Genomic DNA, 17,654 nt, shown 5'->3' on the forward strand with positions numbered 1-17,654 from the left:
GCAGGACAGGAGACCAAAGGCCCGGATCCCCGAGAGCAGCGTGTCACCACGGGGCCACCAGAGGGCGCCCGTTCCACGGAGCCCGGCCAAGTTGCTCGGAGCAGGAGAGGACAGGCCTGGCCGCTGCCTTGGGAGGTCACCCTGTTTCCTTCACCCCACGTGGCACCGGCACTCTCCTCGGTGCCTGGGCCCTGCAGGGCACTCTCCAGTTCAGGTGCTTACGGGGGAGTATGAAGCCATAGGGGGTCGGGGAGAGCAGCTTCCCAGAAGCCCCTGGAGGTGGGACGGAGGAGCCACGGGCACTGGTCGGGAGGGGGTGCAGTCCAGGCCCCGGGGGGCAGCACCTGAAGCCCTGGCTGGCGCGGTGCTCGGACAGCTGCTGGGCGGCCGAACACCGCACCCCCCCCCCCACCCCGGTCACATGCACAGCAAGGCACTCTGCTGGTTCCGGGTCCCCAACCCACTGTAGCCCCAGCCCAAGGAGGCCAAGACCCAGCCCCCCGCCGGCCCCACCTCACCTTCTCCAGCCTGCCCTGCTCTCTCCCAGCCCTTGACGGTTGCCCAGACTCTGCCACTCTGTCTCTCAGCCTAACTGGGACAGAGGCCTGTGGATGCGATCAAGTTGAGGATGGTCCCGAGGACACAGCGGCCGAGTGGGAGGGGATGTGTGAAGGAGAGCTGTGGGGCGAGGGGACCTTGGAGTGCCGTCTAAGATCGGGGCTGGGTGAGGGCAGCTGCTCAGCTGCCCTGAGACCCTGGTGTCCAGGGGAAGGGATTCAACCGAAAGGCCAGGGATTCTTGGGCATTAGCTCCTCTGTTTGCATGGCGGGTGGCGGGGCTTACGAACCAACGTGTGCTGGCCCCAGGCACCCAGATGTGCCCCCCAAACCTGTCCCCTAGGGAGGGTGGCAGCCCTGACAATGACAGGGCTTTGTCAGCAGACAGAGGCACAGGAAGGCCTACCCTGGGAGACTTGAACCTGGGGCAGGGGGCTGTCAAGGTATCAAGGCAGCCTTCTGTGGGTCCTGCCCTGCTGGGGGCAAGGGTCCAGGGCCTGGCTGCCCCCTCCCATTCCCCAGCAAGACACAGCCATGGACTTGCCCCTCACACTCCTCTCTCGCTCAGAACTCCTGTGGCTGTGGTCATTCCATGTCCCCCGTGTCACTACTCAAATGCCCCCTCCCCAACCCCGGCCCAGTTTGGGAGGAGTTCCCCAGGGCAGGAAGCTGGTCTGCTCCGCTCTTGTCCACCGTGTCCCAGGCACCCTGAACAGACGCGCAGACCCGCGGTGGTTCTGGACACATTTGCAATTTGAGGAAAAAGCCTGGGGGGCGTCTGTGAAATCCTTAGCCACCATGCTCCACCTCCACCCTCACTCCGGTCCCCAAAGCTCCTCAGAGGCCTGCAGGGAGGGTGTGGGCAGGACTGCGGGCAGCTGCAGGGCTGAGGCCGCCTGGGACGGCGATGCTCTTACAAAGAAATGACACGGCCCCTGGGCGGGATCCAAGGCGCCGACCACCTGCAGCTGGACTCCCCGCCCGAGGCGGCCCTGAGTGCCAGGCGAGCACAAGTTCCCTGGGCAGGAATCCCTGCGAGGTGATGTTCCCTTCCCGGTGGCAGAGGTCGAGCCTCTCCACCCTCGCCCCCGCCCCTCCCCGAGTGCACAGTTCGCTCCCGACCTCCCCGGGGCCCCTAGGCTGCCTCTGCCGGGGACCCCCGGGAAGCCCCGGGCCGACCCGTGGCGCCTCCCGGAGAGGCCCGCACAGCCGGTGGGAGTACCTAGCCCACGGCCACCGTCGGCTGCGCCCCGACAGCCGGCCCCGCAGCTCAGCCCTGCCTGTCCCGGAGGACGCACCAAGCCGGGGACCGCCCGGTCCGCCGCCCGGCGAGGACAGCTCCGCGGGGAAGGGGCCGGTGTGCGTGTTGGGGGCCGGGGGGCGGCCGAGCGGAGCAGAGAAGACCCGGGCGGAGGGAGGGCGGCGCGGGGCGCGGAGGCGCAGGGCGGACGAGGGCAGAACGGGAGAGAGAAGGGAGCGCAGGGGAGACCCGGGAGCACCGGGTCACTCACCCGAGATCTCCGCCTGGGGCACGTCGCTCAGGCTGAAGCCCTTGGCCCCGTAGATCTGGCGGACTTCGCCGCAGCTCCGACTCTTGCTGGCAGGGTCCCCGTGGGCGCAGGCGGCCAGCGCGACGGCTACGCACAGCAACCACCAGCCTCGGGCCCGGAGCTCCATGGCGGGGCCGGCGGCGCCCCCGGCCGGGCCCGTGCAGCCCCCGCCCGCGAAGGGCAGAGCCAAGGTCCCGGCGCACTCGGCTCGCGGTCCGGAGGCGCCGGCGGCAGGGGAGGCGGAGACAACAAAAGCCGGCGGCGGCTGGGCGCGGAGCGCGCGGGGCGCGAGGTCCGGCCGCTGTCTCCGGCGGCCCAGAGCGCGGCAGGAGAGCGCGCAGTCCCAGCCCGGCCCCTCGGCGGCCCGGGAGAGGGGCGGGGAGGGGCGCGCGGGGCGGGGCGCGCAGGGGCGGGGCGGGGCGCGGCGCGGGGGCGCGATCCGAGGCGCACGGGGCGCCCCTCCTGCTGCCGGGGCCGCCCGGCTCGCGCGGATCTGTTGACTGCTGGAGGGAAGCGGGGTGGCCGGGAGCGCGCGGGCCGTGTCCGGGGTCCCCGAGGGCGGGCCCTCCACGCCCAGCGCCCGGGGCGGCGGCACCACCTGTGGGGGCGGGGGCGGGGGTGCTGAGGCAGGGCTTCCCCCGCCGGACGTGACATCACGCCTTCCGCGCGCCTATCAGGGGCCTCCCCGCCCCCAGCCGAAGTCGGCATCCCTCCCGTCTTCCCTCTCCTCGGATCAGGCCGTGCCTTCCTGCACCCTGGCCGCGTGCCTCGCGTGTCCGCTCCCGCAGCCTTGGTCCCTTTTGTCCCCCGCCTGCACCCCTTTACGGCCCCTCGCCCCCGCGCCCATTTCAGCCGCCTCTCCCGCGGCTCCAGCTCACACTTGATTTTTTTTGTGGAGGAGAGTGGGGGGCTGTACGTGGGAAACTAGCCGAGAGTAGACCTCGCGCGCGCCCGTTCCTGCGTAGAGGCAACCAACGAGTTAGTTGTTGGAGATCGGCAGCCGGTTTTGTGTCCCCTCCACGTGATGCTTTGGGTGCTCGAGAAGCGAGCGAGGGGGGCAGAAGCTTTTCCGTTGGCTTGGGCCGCTGGGCGGTGGCAGGTGATCTCTTGGGGAAGGGATGGCGTCGGGCCGACAACAGGTCAGATTGCTGGGGTCTGAGGAGGGCGTAACAGTGAGCGAGGCGGCGGGGGACCGTGCAGGGCGGGTGGACAGTGCTGGTAGCCGCAGAGGGTGGGGATGCGGGCCGTGGGAAGCGAGGTTGAGAGGCCGGGGCGGGGGGACGGGCGCCGGGAGCTGAGGGCGCCTCCGTTTCTTTCTTCCCGGCTGCTGCCCTCCCCCACCCCATTCCTGCTCTCCTGATACGTGGGCAAAGGCCCCAGAGACCACCAGGCCATGACCCCAGACGCCTGATTGGTTGAAATGGGGGGAAAGCAAATAAATAGGCACCCTTGGAAGAGGACCCCAGGATAACCACCATGTGCCAATAAGGGTGCCCAAACCTTGAATCTGGGGGCTTACTGTTTCACCTCACAGCAGGGGGAGCTTGTCCACTGTGGGTAGGAAGGAGGGCTCCATCCCTCCCCTGGGGTTCCCAGAGTGGTGGGCTCAGCAGCCTCAAGAGGGGGCTTGCAGTCTTCTACCCCCTCGCCCAGAGACACTGAGTCATTGTGTGAGAGAGGGGCTGGGAGGCCCCTACCCCAGTGTGCTGGCCTCTGGCCCTCCTCACGCACCTGCCACCCGGTCATGCTGGTGACTCACAGACCCCGTGCAGCGCTCAGACCAGCCTGTTCCTGCTTGCCTGTGCCTGGCACAGCTGCCTGCATGCCTCCCCTGTGCCCGCCTGGCTCAGGCCACCTGGCCCCTGCCCCCGCCTTCTCTTCAGGAGCTCACCTCCAGCCACATGCTTCCGGGTCAGGCAGGAGCCAGACGGCCTGAGGCTCGATAGAGTCACACACACTTACTGTTGTTGTTATGGGGATCTGTCGCCTCCTCTTAATCCGGCCAGACGGGGAGATTTCTCAGGGTGGCGTCAGCGTCCAGTGCGTTTCTGGGCCTCCAGACAGTGGTGTGGCCAGAATGTCCACGTGCCATGCTCACGTGGCCGGTTTTCAGGACATGGTGGTTACGGGCAGGGCCCCTGCACACGCCCCTCCCAGGTGTATGATGACTCCATCCCCTAGAGAAATCCTCACCACTGCCTGCAAGGTCCCTGTGTCATTCCCCTTCAGAGGTCACGACCCTCGCAGCCAGGGCCCTTCCCCTAGTGTCCCCTAGTGAGGAGACATGCCCCCAGCTGGATCCGAGCTCTCATTTCCCTGACGTCGAGGGGAGCCGGGGAAGTGAGGGGTGCAGTGTCCCTCTGGAGAATGGCTGTAAGGAAAACTGGGAATGGCGGCCGGGCAGCCTCCCCTCCCCAGGGGTGCGGGGCTCTGGCTGCGTCCCTCTTGGTCTCCTCCACGTTGGGTGGCTTCCTGGGTGCTCAGCTTCCATGCACTTGAGGGGGCCGAGGGGAGGCCAGGGTCCAGGCTGGGGCGGAGGTTCTTCCCAGGGCACATGCGTGCCCCCCACCAGGTGCAGTTTCTTGCCAGTTTTCCATCATCAGGACACTTGATGACTGAAAGTAACAGAAAGCCAACATGAGGAAAGGAGATGCATCACCTCGGTAGCTGGCGCTAGCTGACTCCCTGGTCCTGTCCCGGAGCGAAAGGAACAGGCCTGAGTTCAAATCCCGGCCCTCCCACTTGTCAGCAGTGTGGTTCTGGATGTGGCACTCGGCTTAGTTTCCTTGTTTCCTCCGTGAGGCTCTAGGAGGGAGGTCTGTGCCTGTGCGGGAGAGACGCTGCTGCTGTGACCCCGCGTGGACCCAGCTCCTGGGGGGCCCATTCTCAGGGCCTGGGAGGAGGCAGTGATGAAAGCCCTGCCACGGTGTTGGCCTGTGGCCCAGAGGGATGGCAGGCGGGACCATCCTCCCGGCTCTGGATGGGGCTGGCCCCTGCCAGAGGGCCTTGATGACAAGGAGCTGGAAGGCCAGGTGTGGAGGCGGCTCTGCCAGGTCACGGGGCTTTGGGGGCCTGGAGAGGAGATGCCTGTGCACCTGCAGTGTTCCTTCCCCTCTTCCGTCCAGTCGTCCGGCCCGCAGAGCCTCCTTCCTTGCTGCCCCACCCGGGGGAGTGCTTATGTTGTACAGACGTGGACACTGTTACTGGGAGAGGGAAGGGGCCCCATCCCTGGTCATGAAGCCCAGAGGAGGTGCCCCAGTGCCAGCTGCTGGGACTCCGCTGTTCCTGAGACACAGCTGCCTCTGCCAGGCTCCCACTTACTGCCCCGGCCCTGCCGTTCAGATCTACTGCCCGTCTGGGGCAGCCCAGGGCGAGGGATGCCCACGCAGCCTGGGCTTTGGGAGCCAGGGCCGGGTTACACTGGGGAGGGCCTCGTGAGCCCACACATGGCTGCTGTGGCTCCAACCAAGACCACCACCTCCTGCTTTGGGGCCCTGGTCTGCCAGAGGTGTGGGCACAGACGTGCAGACACAGACGTGCAATGGAAGGAAGGGAGGAAGGAGTGAGTGGTTTGCTCACGAAAAGGAAGTGGCATCGTTCCTGAACGAGTGGGTGTGTGATGGGGGCTGGATTTGCCCTCTGCTTACACCAAGGGAGGGCTGAGAAGAAAGGGACCATTTAGAGTCATCTCGGAAGGGGGCCTGTGCTCTCCCACGTTTCCGTCTTCTCGAGGAGTGACCCCGAGTCCTGGAGGGCAGCACCCTGCCCCCCACTTCCTGTCTCCGGCCAGGGAGGGGTCAGGGCATGCTGGGCCCTGGCTGCTCAGAAGACATGGGGAGTGAGCGGGTCGCCGGATCCACACATTAGGGCTGCCGGCCTGCTGGCCTCCACCTCTGGATCCCCACGGGCCGGTGCTCCCCTTCCCCAGCTATTGCGGAGCAACAGGGGAACCCCAGAAGCAAGTTTTCAGATAGATTGAGCAATTCCATCCACATGTCTGCTCACGACCGTCACTGCCAGCCGTGTCCCTAACGAGGGCCCCGTCGTGTTGGCAGTAAGGCACGGGGTCAGAGGGCACTGGGCAGGACAGCTAGGCTGCCACACCCTGACCCACTGGGGCCCCGGAGGTGTTGTGATGCCCTGGGAGTCAGCAGAGGACACAGGGTCCCCCCACCTCTGTAGGGCACGGGGCCCCCAGGCAGCAGCCTGAGAGAGGAAGTGGACGCCACGGCGTGTGGCTGATGGAGGGGAATGTGACACTGGCTGAGCAGAGGCTTCTCCAGGCGGGGCGTCCTGCGGACGGAATCAGGGTCCCTGACGGGGTTCCCCAGAGCCTGGGGGTGGGAGGGGGAGCCAGACCCTGGGCCTGGTGGGTGCCACTGGTTTACTGCAGCTCCCTGCCTCTGCGGGGAGGTGGGAAAACAGAGTCCCTCACTCGGCAGCTCGGGAATGCATCTCTTGTCCTTATAAAGGGTCTCGGCCCAAGGCCACCCCGGGATTGCCCCAGTGTGGAGACCCCAAAGTTGGCCCCGACTCTGCCCAGACACTCAGTGGGACTCTGGAGGCCCCCCAGACGTGGGCCTCGTCCCCAACCCCCAGAAGACTGACTCTGCTCCGAGACCGAGCTGCTCCCCAAGCCGGGGCAGGGGCTGCCTCTTGGGAGCAGGGAGGGTGGGGGAGGCCCAAGCTGAGCACCGTGGGGTCAGCAGGCCAGACAAAACATGGGTGCTGTTGTTCCGCACGTAGGGTGGTCCTACGTGTCCCCCTGCCCCTCGCTCCAACGCCCGCCAGGCTCAGACTTTAAGGCAGACTTGTTGGCAGCCTGCTCAGCTCTGCGGGGCCCTTTGATCCGCCAGAAGCCTGGGCAGGCCTCTCGTGCACGCGGGGCGCGCTGGGGAGGAGTTGCACGGAGGGGGGGCCCTGCACAGCCCGTGCCCGAGTCTGGGGTCTGCGCACCCACTGGAGGAGAAGGCCCCGCCCTCAGCTCTGGGCCCGCCTGGCGTGCTCTTCCCTGTGCCGCCTTCCTCGCCCCGGCTCCTTGGCCCGTCCCCTGGGAAGGCCTGAGCCGGGCCCTGGGGTGTCCAGGCACCGTGTGACATGTTGGGGCGAAGCCCTCCTGGCAGGCCCAGGCCACCGGGAGCTTGCTGCTTTCCGGCTGGGCTGGCCGGCCCTCCCTGCCTGGTTCCGTGTGCCCCTCCGCACCTCTTCCCTCTGGGACCGTCGCTGGCTTCTCATCTTTTCTTTCTCCAATCCATACGGCCAGGCTGCTGGCTCTAAAACCAGCTTCTACCAAAAGCCCGCAGAGACTCTGCCTGCAGGGCGATGCCAGAGAGCCCTCGGCCGCTCCTTGTTTTGCGGCTGACCGGCTGACCGGCACATTAAACCAAACCAGGCCACTCCCTCCGCCCCAGACAGCCCTGGCTCAGTCCCGGAATCTTCCACTCATCTTGGGGCAGGTCTGAGGTTGCTGCCAGCCCCAGAGGTTTGGGGCCGAGGACGTATGTGTCCACGCAGATGCAGCACCTGAGACCTCGAGGAACCTTGAGGGAAGTCAGTCTTCCGCACTTGAGGCCTTCCAGCATTCCTTCATCACCCGGAGGGTGTGGACAGCCCTCAGGGGTTGCTGGGTCCCCAAAGCAAAGAGCAATTTCCAGGGCTGGGTCAAGTTCGAGGCATCCTCTGAGAACCCCGTGGAGGACTCGCCCCTGGGAGGAGCTGGCCCAGGAGGACCAGGGTCCACCACATGGCCGAAGGAGGACCCAGATTCCAGTTGTCATTTTTAGGAAGAGACGAATCGGCATCTGAAACAAGGCGTCGCCTTGCTCTTCGGACGTGACCTTGCTCACTCACCTACGTGCTCCCCGAGCTCGTGGAGGCGCGGACCCCGTGCTCACCTCGTGGGCTGAGACCCCAGCAGCCCAGGACGTGATGATTCCTCTGCACCCCGCGGCCGTGGAGCGGTGCTCCAGGAACGGACCCCTCTCTGGCTGGCTGTCCCGATCTTTGCTGCTCCTCACAAAGGTGCCCCGGGCTGCAGGGCCATCGGTCCGAGGGTCTTCCCCAGGGAGTCCGCCTGAGAGAAGGGGCTGAGTCGGCAGGGAGGACGGGAGAGGTGGCCAGGCTGGGGGCCCTTGTCAGCCAGCCCGGGAGGAGCAGAGAACAGTGGGGAGGTGGCTCTGGCCTCAGTGGCCTTGGTGGGCAGCCCACGGGCTGGGGGCGGGGCCCGCACACCGGGCTGAGGAGGCCCCCAGCCTGTGTGGTCAGGACCCAGCCCAGCCACCCAACGCTCAGACCACCACACGCTGTGTGAAGCTGGGGCCAGGGCACAGCCATGGAGGGGACGGAGTGTGGGCCCACAGGGAAGCGCTTTCTCCTGGAGGGCCCTGCAGGGTCCGAGGAGCAGGGTCTTGCAACCTTGGCAGGTGCACTGAGTCCCAGGGTAGGAACTCGGGTCTTCTGGACCCCGAGGGGAGGCTCTGGCAGGTGGGGCTGAGAGAAGATTCCAGCCGCCGTGGTCTGCCAGTGACGCTGCCGGGCTCTGACTCTCTGTGCAAGAGTAAACGCCTCCTGGGTGGGAGAGGACATCTGACGCTGAGCCAGGGGCCCCTACCCCTGGAAACGGGTAGAAGGTGGGAGGGAGGGGTAGTCAAGGGGCAGGCTGCTTCCAGAGTCAGGGGTGCGCTGCTGGGGAGGGTGGCGTGGGGAGCGGTTCGGCCTCGTCCTGCCCTGCTGTCCTGGGCGCAACCCAAGGTGAGGGAAGGTTCCGGCCCTGGCCCTGCTCACAGGAGGCTACAGCCCCCCGTCCCCCAGCACAGCAGGGACATCCCCATGGATAAAGGAGGCACTGGCTGGAACAACACGGCTGAGGAGTTGGGTGAGAAAGGGGAGGCTGGTGACCACAGCCTGCGGCCATGACCTGGCCTGTTGGGTCGTTCCTACAGCCAAGCTCAGCCCGAGTGCCCCAGACCTGGGCCAGTTCTGGGTGAGCAGGACGTGGCCATGGCCCACCTTTGCTGGGAGGCAGGGGGCACTGGAGGTCAAGTGTCCCCTCCGCGGAGGCAGTTGGTGGCTTAGACTGGATAGTGACATTGACCAGCTTGCCTGTCTCCTTGCTGCCTGCCCTTCAGTGAGAAACTGGCAAAGGTGTCCCCGAGAAGGGGACAGACAGGGCAGCCTAGCCCTTCCCGAGGGCCCCAGATCAAAGGGGTCCCCAGGCCTGAGGCTGGGGCTGGAGCCGGGGAGGGTGGCCTGAGGTGCCTGCCCACTGTGCCCTCAGCCCCAGGAGCCCCAGAGCCAGGTCAAGGCAGCCCCTGGAGGTGCTCCCCGGCCCGCAGACCCAGTGCCCTTGCCTGGCCCCCGAGCCCTCTCCCCTCATCCCCTCCAACACTGCTGGTGCCCAAACTGCCAGTGCCCAGCTGAGCCACCCCAGGAGGGCACTGTGTCTTCTTTTGCTTTCTCCATTATCTCACGGGAAAAATGGGCACGATACAAAGTTGTTCCCTGAATAGCCAAATAACCTTAAAAAGGGACAACAAAGTTGAAGGAGTTACATTTCTCAATTTCAAAACCCACTACAAAGCTACAGTAATCAGATAGCGTGATACTGGCATAAAGACATAGACCAATGGAATAGAAATAAGCCCGTGCATGTCTATGGTCAACTGGTTTTCAACAAGGGTGTGGAGACCATTCACTGAGAGAGAGAATAGTCCCTTCAACAAATGGTGCTGGGATAATGAAGTTAGACCCCTAGCTCACACCATACACAAAAATTAACTCCAAATGGATCAAAGACCTAAATGGGAAGAGCTAAAACTATAAAACTCTTAGAAGAAAACAGGGGTCGATCTTCATGACCTTGGATTTGGCGATGAGTTTTTAGCTAGGACACCAAAAGCACAGGCAACAAAAGAAAAAAATTGATACATTGGACTTCTTCATCAAAATTAGAAACTTCTATGCATCAAGGGACACAGTCAAGAAAGTGAAAGGACAACCCACAGGGTGGGAGAAAATGTTTGCAGGTTACGTCTCTGATACAGATCTAGTGTCTAGATCTATGTGTATATAATATAAATTAACTAAATATATAATATATGTACATATTTTATATATATGTATATATATACAAGAACTCTTACAACACAACCATAGAAGGTCAAACAACCCAATTAAACAATGGGCAGAGGACTTGAGTGGCATTTTTCCAAAGAAAATATGCAAATAGCCAAAAGTACATGAAAAGATGCTCAACATCATTAGTCATTACGGAAATGCAAATCAAAACCACAAGGAAGTACCATTTCATACCCACTAGGATGGATATAATAAAAAAGATGGAAAATAGCAAATGTTGGCCAGGATGTGGAGAATTTGGAACTGCCGTACATTGCTGATGGGAATGTAAAATGGTGCAGCCACTGGGCAAAACAGTTTGGTGGGTCCTTAAAAAGAAAAAGAGAATTACCATTTGACCTAGCTACTGTACTCCTAAGTATATATACCGCAAAGAACTGAAAACAGGTAGTCAAACAAAAACTTGTACACGAATGTTCATAGCAGCATTATTCACAGCACATAAAATGTGGAAACAACCCCAATGTCCATCAGCTAATGAGTGGATAAAGACAGTGTGGTCTACCCACACAATGGAGTAGTATTCATCCATAAAAAGGAATGAAGTGCTGACACAGCCTACAACCTGGATGAACCTCGAAATCATTACGCTCAGTGAAAGAAGCCAGTCACAAAAGGCACGTATTGTCTGATTCCTCTTATACGAAATGTCTGGAGGAGAGAAATCCACAGGGGCAGAAAACAGGTTGGTAGCAGCCAGGGGCTGGGGGAGGCGGTGAATGTGGAGTGACTGCCAGTGGGTGTGAGGCTTCCTTTTGGGGTGTTGAGAATGTTTTGGAACCAGACAGAGGTGGTGGTTGCACAACATTGTGAAGGTACCAAATGCCACTGAATCGTATGCTTTAAAACGGTTAATTTTGTGTTATGTGAATTTTATGTAACCCACTCCCCACCAAAAAAAACCCAGGGTTGTCATTCTTCGTAAGTCTGATTAATTTGTGTGAAGCCTGAGAGCACACCTGGCATGAGCGACCCTCCTGGGACGTCCCTGTGATAAGCTGTTGTGACAGTACCTTCCAGAGTGGGGACAGCGAGGGACACCGGAGTTACAGGGGAAGGAGTCAATCTGGTAGTGCGTCCTCGCTTTAACTCCAGCCCTGGTGGGGACCTGCATTTGTCACCTGGAAGGCAGGTCCCCTGGGAGGGAGGGAAGGGGTGGGGAGGGGAAGCGCCTGGCACGAGAAGAGCTTCTCAGGCTCTGAGTTTTTGATTTCCCACCCACTGGGAGTGGACCTACCCTTTCATAACAGGCAAGAGCAATGTCGTCACAATGTCAGGTTCCCGCAGAGGCTTCTCCGTGTGCCACTGGCTCGTCACCGCCGGGTCATGAGCCACGGCAGGCCGCGGAGCTCACAGCAGGGGCTGGTGTATCCATCCTCCATCCGTCCTCTAAGCCGGCAGCCAGCCCAGCCGCAGGTGAGGGAGGCTGCTCCCCATCACCCCCCTCCCCTGACCCTCCACCTCTGGCTCCCTAGCTCAGGGGCTCCCAGGGGGGATAGTCGCCTTTGCTCTGACCAGCACAGGCTGGCCCTCACCTGAGTGTTCACACCCTGCACATGTCCCTCGTGCCCTGGCCCAGGCCATGAAGACCCCCGATGTCCTGCTTCTTCATCCTCACGGGCCTCTCCTGTGGGGATGGGACGCGCCCCTCAGGGCTGCGTTCAGCATGAGGCTCAGAGCAGTGGTCGCCGGCCAGCCTGCTTGCTGACCCTCCCATTGCTTCAGAGAGACCCCCAGCCTCAGGCTCCTTCCCACCCTGCCTGCAGATTTTCTGGAAGGAGCTAGTCTCACCAAATGACCATTTCTACGTCTGCACCTTCAAGCTGTCCAGATTGGGTATTCTGACTTAACTGCAATTGTGGCAAATGCACTTCAAAACCAGAGACCTTGCCAGCCCCCTGCCCACCCCCCGCAGTGGTCAGAAACACCCGGGGACACCAGGCAGGAGCTGGGTTGGGTGCCCCCGGCGCCGGGAGTGCAGTTATGTACGGGGTAGCAGGGGGGCCCGGGATCCTGGGACTTACAGGTGACACACTTGGTTTGGACAGGTGAAAGGACTGCCCACTCAGGAGGGTCTCCCGCAGGGCCTCGGGTAGGGGGACTATTTGCTGCAGCCCCTGCCGGAGTGGGCAGAGGTGCTGGAGTGAGAGGTGGCCGAGCAGGCCGAAGCCCGCTGCTCTCAGCCAAGATCCGGTGTGCATGACCAACAGCCAGAATTTAAAGCTTCCTAAAAACTTAAAAAAATACTCTAGTAGCGTATGTATATGTGATTGTTATAACTCCAAATGCAGAAGTGTATGACAAAAAATAAAGTTCCTGTTCACACCCCAAATCACACCCTCCATCCAGAGTATTGAGGTTAACACTGCAGGCATGCCCTTCTAGAACTTTCTCTGGGTCTTTTCTGGGCATCTGAGAGACCCTAATAGTTCAGGTCTATCAGGCATATTGTTGTGGAGCATTTTCAACTGAACCCTAAGTCCTGGTGGTCATGTCACATTCGTATGTCCAGATCTCCCTGTCCTTTCTGTTTGTTTCCTCTTTATTCTGAAAAGCGGCTGCATTCTCCTTCTATTTAACCGTGCCTCTGCTCGAGAGTTCTGTTATATCAGACAAATCGACGTTAAACCCCACCAGTGAGTCTACGTGAGCACACATGAGTTCTTCTATAGAACAGATGATCAGAAACACGTCTGCTGAGTTATGGGGTGTGCACTTTAATATTTTAAATAAACATGGCCAAATTGTCCTTCCGAAACACCGGGCCAGGTGAAGCCCCTTGTCATGTGCCCACCTGGACGACAGGTGAATCTCACGAGTGTTTCCATCTGTGCTTCCCTAGGATTGGGAGGTTGAGATGTTCTCATAAGTTCGTGGCACCTTGCGTGTTTCCTGGGGCCCATGTATCCAAGCCCTTTGCCATCTTCCACCTTTGTTGTTGGTCTTTCTGTATTGATATTTGAGGAGTTCTCTATGGATCAAAGACCAGTCTCGCACCTGGAGTCTCCGTTGCAGATTCCACCTCACCCGCAACCATGTGAATCAGTCCACATGAATTCCAACCCACGCAGGTGTGTTTCTGGACTCCCATCCTCCCATCTCTGCGCAGGTTTCCGTCTGGACCAAAACCTTGCTGTTTCAAATACCATAGTTTAATAGGACACATATTTCTTAATTTTCAAAATTTCTCGGCTATTCTTTCAAATGTTCTCCTCTGTAAGAACTTCGGGCTCGACCTGAAGTCTCATGAATTGCCCTGAATGTGTAGGCTAGTTTTGGGAGAATTGATTTTTTTTCTCAAAATTGAGAATCTTATGTATTTCAAATTTCTCCCTTTATTCAGTTTTTTTAAACAATTGCTTTTCAATGAAGTTTTATAATTTTTATCATGTAGGCCAGCCGTCCTCAACCTTTTTGGCACCAGGGACCAGTTTTGTGGAAAACAGTTTTTCCACGGGCTGGGGTTGGGGGGATGGTTTCGGGATGACTCAAGTGCATTACATTTGTTGTGCACTTTATTTCTATTATTATTACATTGTAATACATAATGAAATAATTATGCAACTCCCCATAATGCTGACAGGAGGCGGAGCTCAGGCGGTAACGCGAGCCATGAGGAGCGGCTGTAAATACAGATGAAACTTCGCTCGCTAGCCCCCTGTTCACCTCCTGCTGTGCGGCCCGGTTCCTAACAGGCGATGTACTGGTAGTGGTCCGTGGCCCGGGGGTTGGGGACCCCTGATCTAGGCCTTTTACATTTTTTTGGATTTATTTTTAGATTTTTTTTGGCTCTTGTGACATGTTTGACAATGTATTTTCATCAGTCATTACTTGTACAGGAAAGTTAGTGACTACTGAATGTTGCTTTTTGACCTCACAACTTGACTAAATTATATAATTAGTTCTAACATTGATATATATATATATATATATTTGTGGCCGTACTGCGCAGCTTGTGGGATCTTAGTTCCCTGACCAGGGATCGAACCTGGGCCCTCGGCAGTGAAAGTGCCGAGTCTTAACCACTGGACCCCCAGGGAATTCAAACAGCTTTTCAGTTGGCCCCCTTCCGATTTCTCGATAGCACCTACAGTTAGTCATGGCTTGATCTTTTTATTTTCAAATATTTATGGCTTTCAGTTCTTTTTTTAAAGTATATATATTACTGCCTTGACTATGATCTCTAGTGTAATACTGGTAAAAGATGAAATGTTATAAAAATATTGGTGGGACTTCCCTGGTGGTGCAGTGGTTAAGAATCTGCCTGCCAATGCAGGGGACACGGGTTCGATCCCTGGGCTGGGAAGATCCCACATGCTGCAGAACAACTAAGCACGTGCGCCACAACTACTGAGCCTGCGCTCTAGAGCCCGCGAGCCACAAGCTGAAGCCCGTGTGCCTAGAGCCCATGCTCTGCAAGAGGAGAAGCCACCGCAAGGAGAAGTCCGTGCACCGTGACGAAGAGTAGCCCCTGCTCGCCGCAACTAGAGAAAGCCTGGGCATAGCAACGAAGACCCAACACAGCCAAAAATAAAAATAAATAAATAACTTTATAAAAAAAAAATATTGGTAACGATGGAGACCCTTGTCTGTTCTCCTGACTGTAAGGGGGATGCTTTTAAAGTTTTACCGTTAATCGTGACTTTGGCTGAAGGTTTCTAGAGGAAATCTTCATCAAGTTAGGGAGGTTTGCGCCATTCTTTTCTTGCTAAGAAATTTCAAAGTTTTTAGTAGGAAAGGATATGAAATGCTTTCAACACCTTTAAGATGATCATATTTTTTTCTCCTCACTTCTTAACATAGTGGGTTATATTTATAGATTTACTGATGCAGAGCCGTCCTTCTGTCCCAGAATTAAACCCTACGTGAAATGCAGGTGTTCTCAACCCCATCCTGGCTGTGGTTTGCTGAGGTCAGCCCCCAAGCCCTCTGGTTCTGATGGTCTGGGTGACTTCTCCTGCCCCGGGACTCCCTGCTGGGCTCAGGGCAAGTGGCCACATCGCTGTGACTGTGGGGTCAGAGGGGCATCAGTGGCTCTGTCCCCCGTGTACCTCTGGCTGCTGTTCAGCCAGGGTGTGACGGACAGCACCTGTCGGGCCTGGCCTGCCTTAGGCAGCTTCCGGTGCTGTGTGTCCCACAGTCTGGAAAGTTCCCTGTAGAACCCTGGCCCCCTCCTGTCCTGCCCCGGGCTTTCCGTGGCCTGCTTAGTGTCCCCAGTCGTCATCGCCCGTGCTCACGGCGGCACCGTCCTGCCTTGGGGAGGCTGGCGTGGCCTTTCCGCGGTTGCCTGGAAATGGGTGGAGTCTCCAGGAGGGGCTCCGCCTGCTCGGGAGGAGGGCTCCTGCTCGAGTGAGTCACTGAGCAAAGGCCTGTCTGGGAGCCTCCAGTGTCCTATGTCTTGTGTGTCCCAAATGGGTGGAGTCATCCACCCCGGAACCCCCCCATGTCCAGCAGCTGAGACCCAGGGGTCTGCAGCCTCTCCCTGCACATCTTTGTACAGTAGGTCCTTTGGAATTTTGAACTTGGGGGTGCACGGCTGAGCGCCGTGCCAGGGCTGGAGGGTGGAAACCTCCCCTCCTGAGGTCTGGGCGCTGGCCTGCGCCTGACTTTGTGGGCCTGGTGTCCCCAGCAGGCCGGTGCCCCCGGGCAGATCTGCAGAACGGGTCCCATGGTGGAAACGAAGATGTGCATCCCTTAATCCGAGCAGAAACCACTGCTCAAAGCTGTGGACACTTGGCTCCCGGCCCCGTAAGCGGGCTGGTGCCTGTCATTACGCAGAGGCGTGTGGCTCGGCGGCTCCCTGGGGCATGGCACCCGCCCATCTGCAGATGGTGTAGGCCCTGCAGGATCCCTCCTCCGCTGAGGGCCGCGGAAAACCCACGGATGGAGGACATACGGGGCTCGGTGAGGGGGAGCCCTGGCAGCACAAGTCAAATGGACCAGACAGCGGATCCTGCCTGCCTGTCCCAAGAGCTCAGCCAGGGGTCCTACCCCTCTGGCGTCTCCCCTGCCTGGGGTCTGCTCACCCAGGAGGCCACCCTTCTATCCTTTGTTTTCCCAGGGAACCCCCCAGAGGGCAAGATGCAGGTCAAGCACCAGCCATGATCCCGAGGCCCTCATCCTTCCCCAGACCCCACCGTGGTAGATCAGCCCTTCCTTGTTAGCCCCCGGAGCACGGAGCAGAGCCCACCGAGGCCCTCTGGGCCTTGTGGGTGGTGTCAGCAAGTCTGTCTGTCCTGCCACATGGAGTCAGGAGACTGTATTGGGTCCCTAGCCTCTGAAGGCGACGGGCACGGCGAAGGGCGGCAGCTCCCAACCCAGGACCCCTCACCGGCTGTCCCCCTTCCGCCCACAGCAGGGGTCTGGCCCGCCGGCTCCCGGGTACCGGCCCTCAGGCCTGGCAGCCCTGGGGAGGGGTTCTCGGCAGGGATCACCTGGCCACCTGTGGGCTGGCCGGCTCCCAACTCCCTGCAGAGACAGCACCTCATGGACGGATTAAAAATAAAATGATAAAATAGAAAAGGACCAAACTCGGGGAAAGGCTCTGTGAGGCCGTTGGGCCCGATGTCGATTCTCCAAACCGTGATTTTGATGACGCGGCAGAAGTGGCACACAGACCGAGTTTCCCTTGAAATGCACAGTGGTTTGGCGTCTTGTTTTTTTTTTCTTCGTTAAATTACAGGAGGAAGGAGAGCTTGGCAAAGTATAGTTTGGGATTTGCCAAGCCCAAACTATCTGAAAAGAAGAAAAATCACAAGATTTTTGCCCAAACTCTAAAAAGACTTTGATTCTGTTTGAAATTGAGGTCTGTGCAGATGGCCCGCTGGGCGGAGGTGGAGCCTTGGCCCGGCCCCCCATGCGGCTGCAGTGTGGCCCTGGAAGGTGGCCTCGGTAGGGGGACCCCGCTGCGCCGTTCTCCAGTTAAGGAACCTGAGTCCCAGAGGGCCAGTGGCCAGAGCTTGTTTAGATGTTTACAGACCCTTTCCATCTTCACCGCCCTGCCAGCACAGCCATTTGTGTTCAGAGGAGCAAGTGGGTGACCTCCAGCAACTCCGCCACACATCGGGGGCCCCCTGCGACAGCAGGACCAGTCTCCCCGCAGCAGCTCTGGGAGGTGGGGTCCAGAGTTCACCCGGCACAGGCAGGAGGGAAAATCCACACAAGACTGTTTCTGACATCAGTGACAAGTCTGCGGTCCCTGAGGCCAGCCTCACGTTCTGTAATTCACTAGAAAGACCCTCAGAACTCACCAGAGCTGCTACACTCAGGGTTATGGTTTTTCCCGGGAAAGGAGACAGGTTAAAGGCAGCCAGGGCGAGAAGCTGAGGGCAGAACCTGGGAGAAACGCCGGACAGGAAGCTTCCACTGTCCTCTCTTGGAGGTAGGATGGCCGGCCTCCCCGCATCCACAT

The 17,654-nt window shown here is 59.5% G+C and overlaps 1 protein-coding gene across 1 annotated transcript in view; it reads right to left on the reverse strand.

Annotated features, from left to right (window-relative positions):
* The window catches only part of GPC1 (glypican 1), a 29,861-nt gene extending 27,384 nt beyond the window's left edge, over positions 1-2,477 (reverse strand). The window contains exon 1 of the mRNA XM_068544104.1: positions 2,069-2,477. Coding sequence (XP_068400205.1) covers positions 2,069-2,234 — 166 coding nt within the window. The 5' untranslated portion in view covers positions 2,235-2,477. The remainder of the gene's footprint in view (positions 1-2,068) is intronic.
* Between the last annotated feature and the right edge of the window lie 15,177 nt (positions 2,478-17,654).

Source organism: Eschrichtius robustus, chromosome 5 (assembly GCF_028021215.1).
Source record: "Eschrichtius robustus isolate mEscRob2 chromosome 5, mEscRob2.pri, whole genome shotgun sequence".
NCBI lineage: Eukaryota > Metazoa > Chordata > Mammalia > Artiodactyla > Eschrichtiidae > Eschrichtius > Eschrichtius robustus.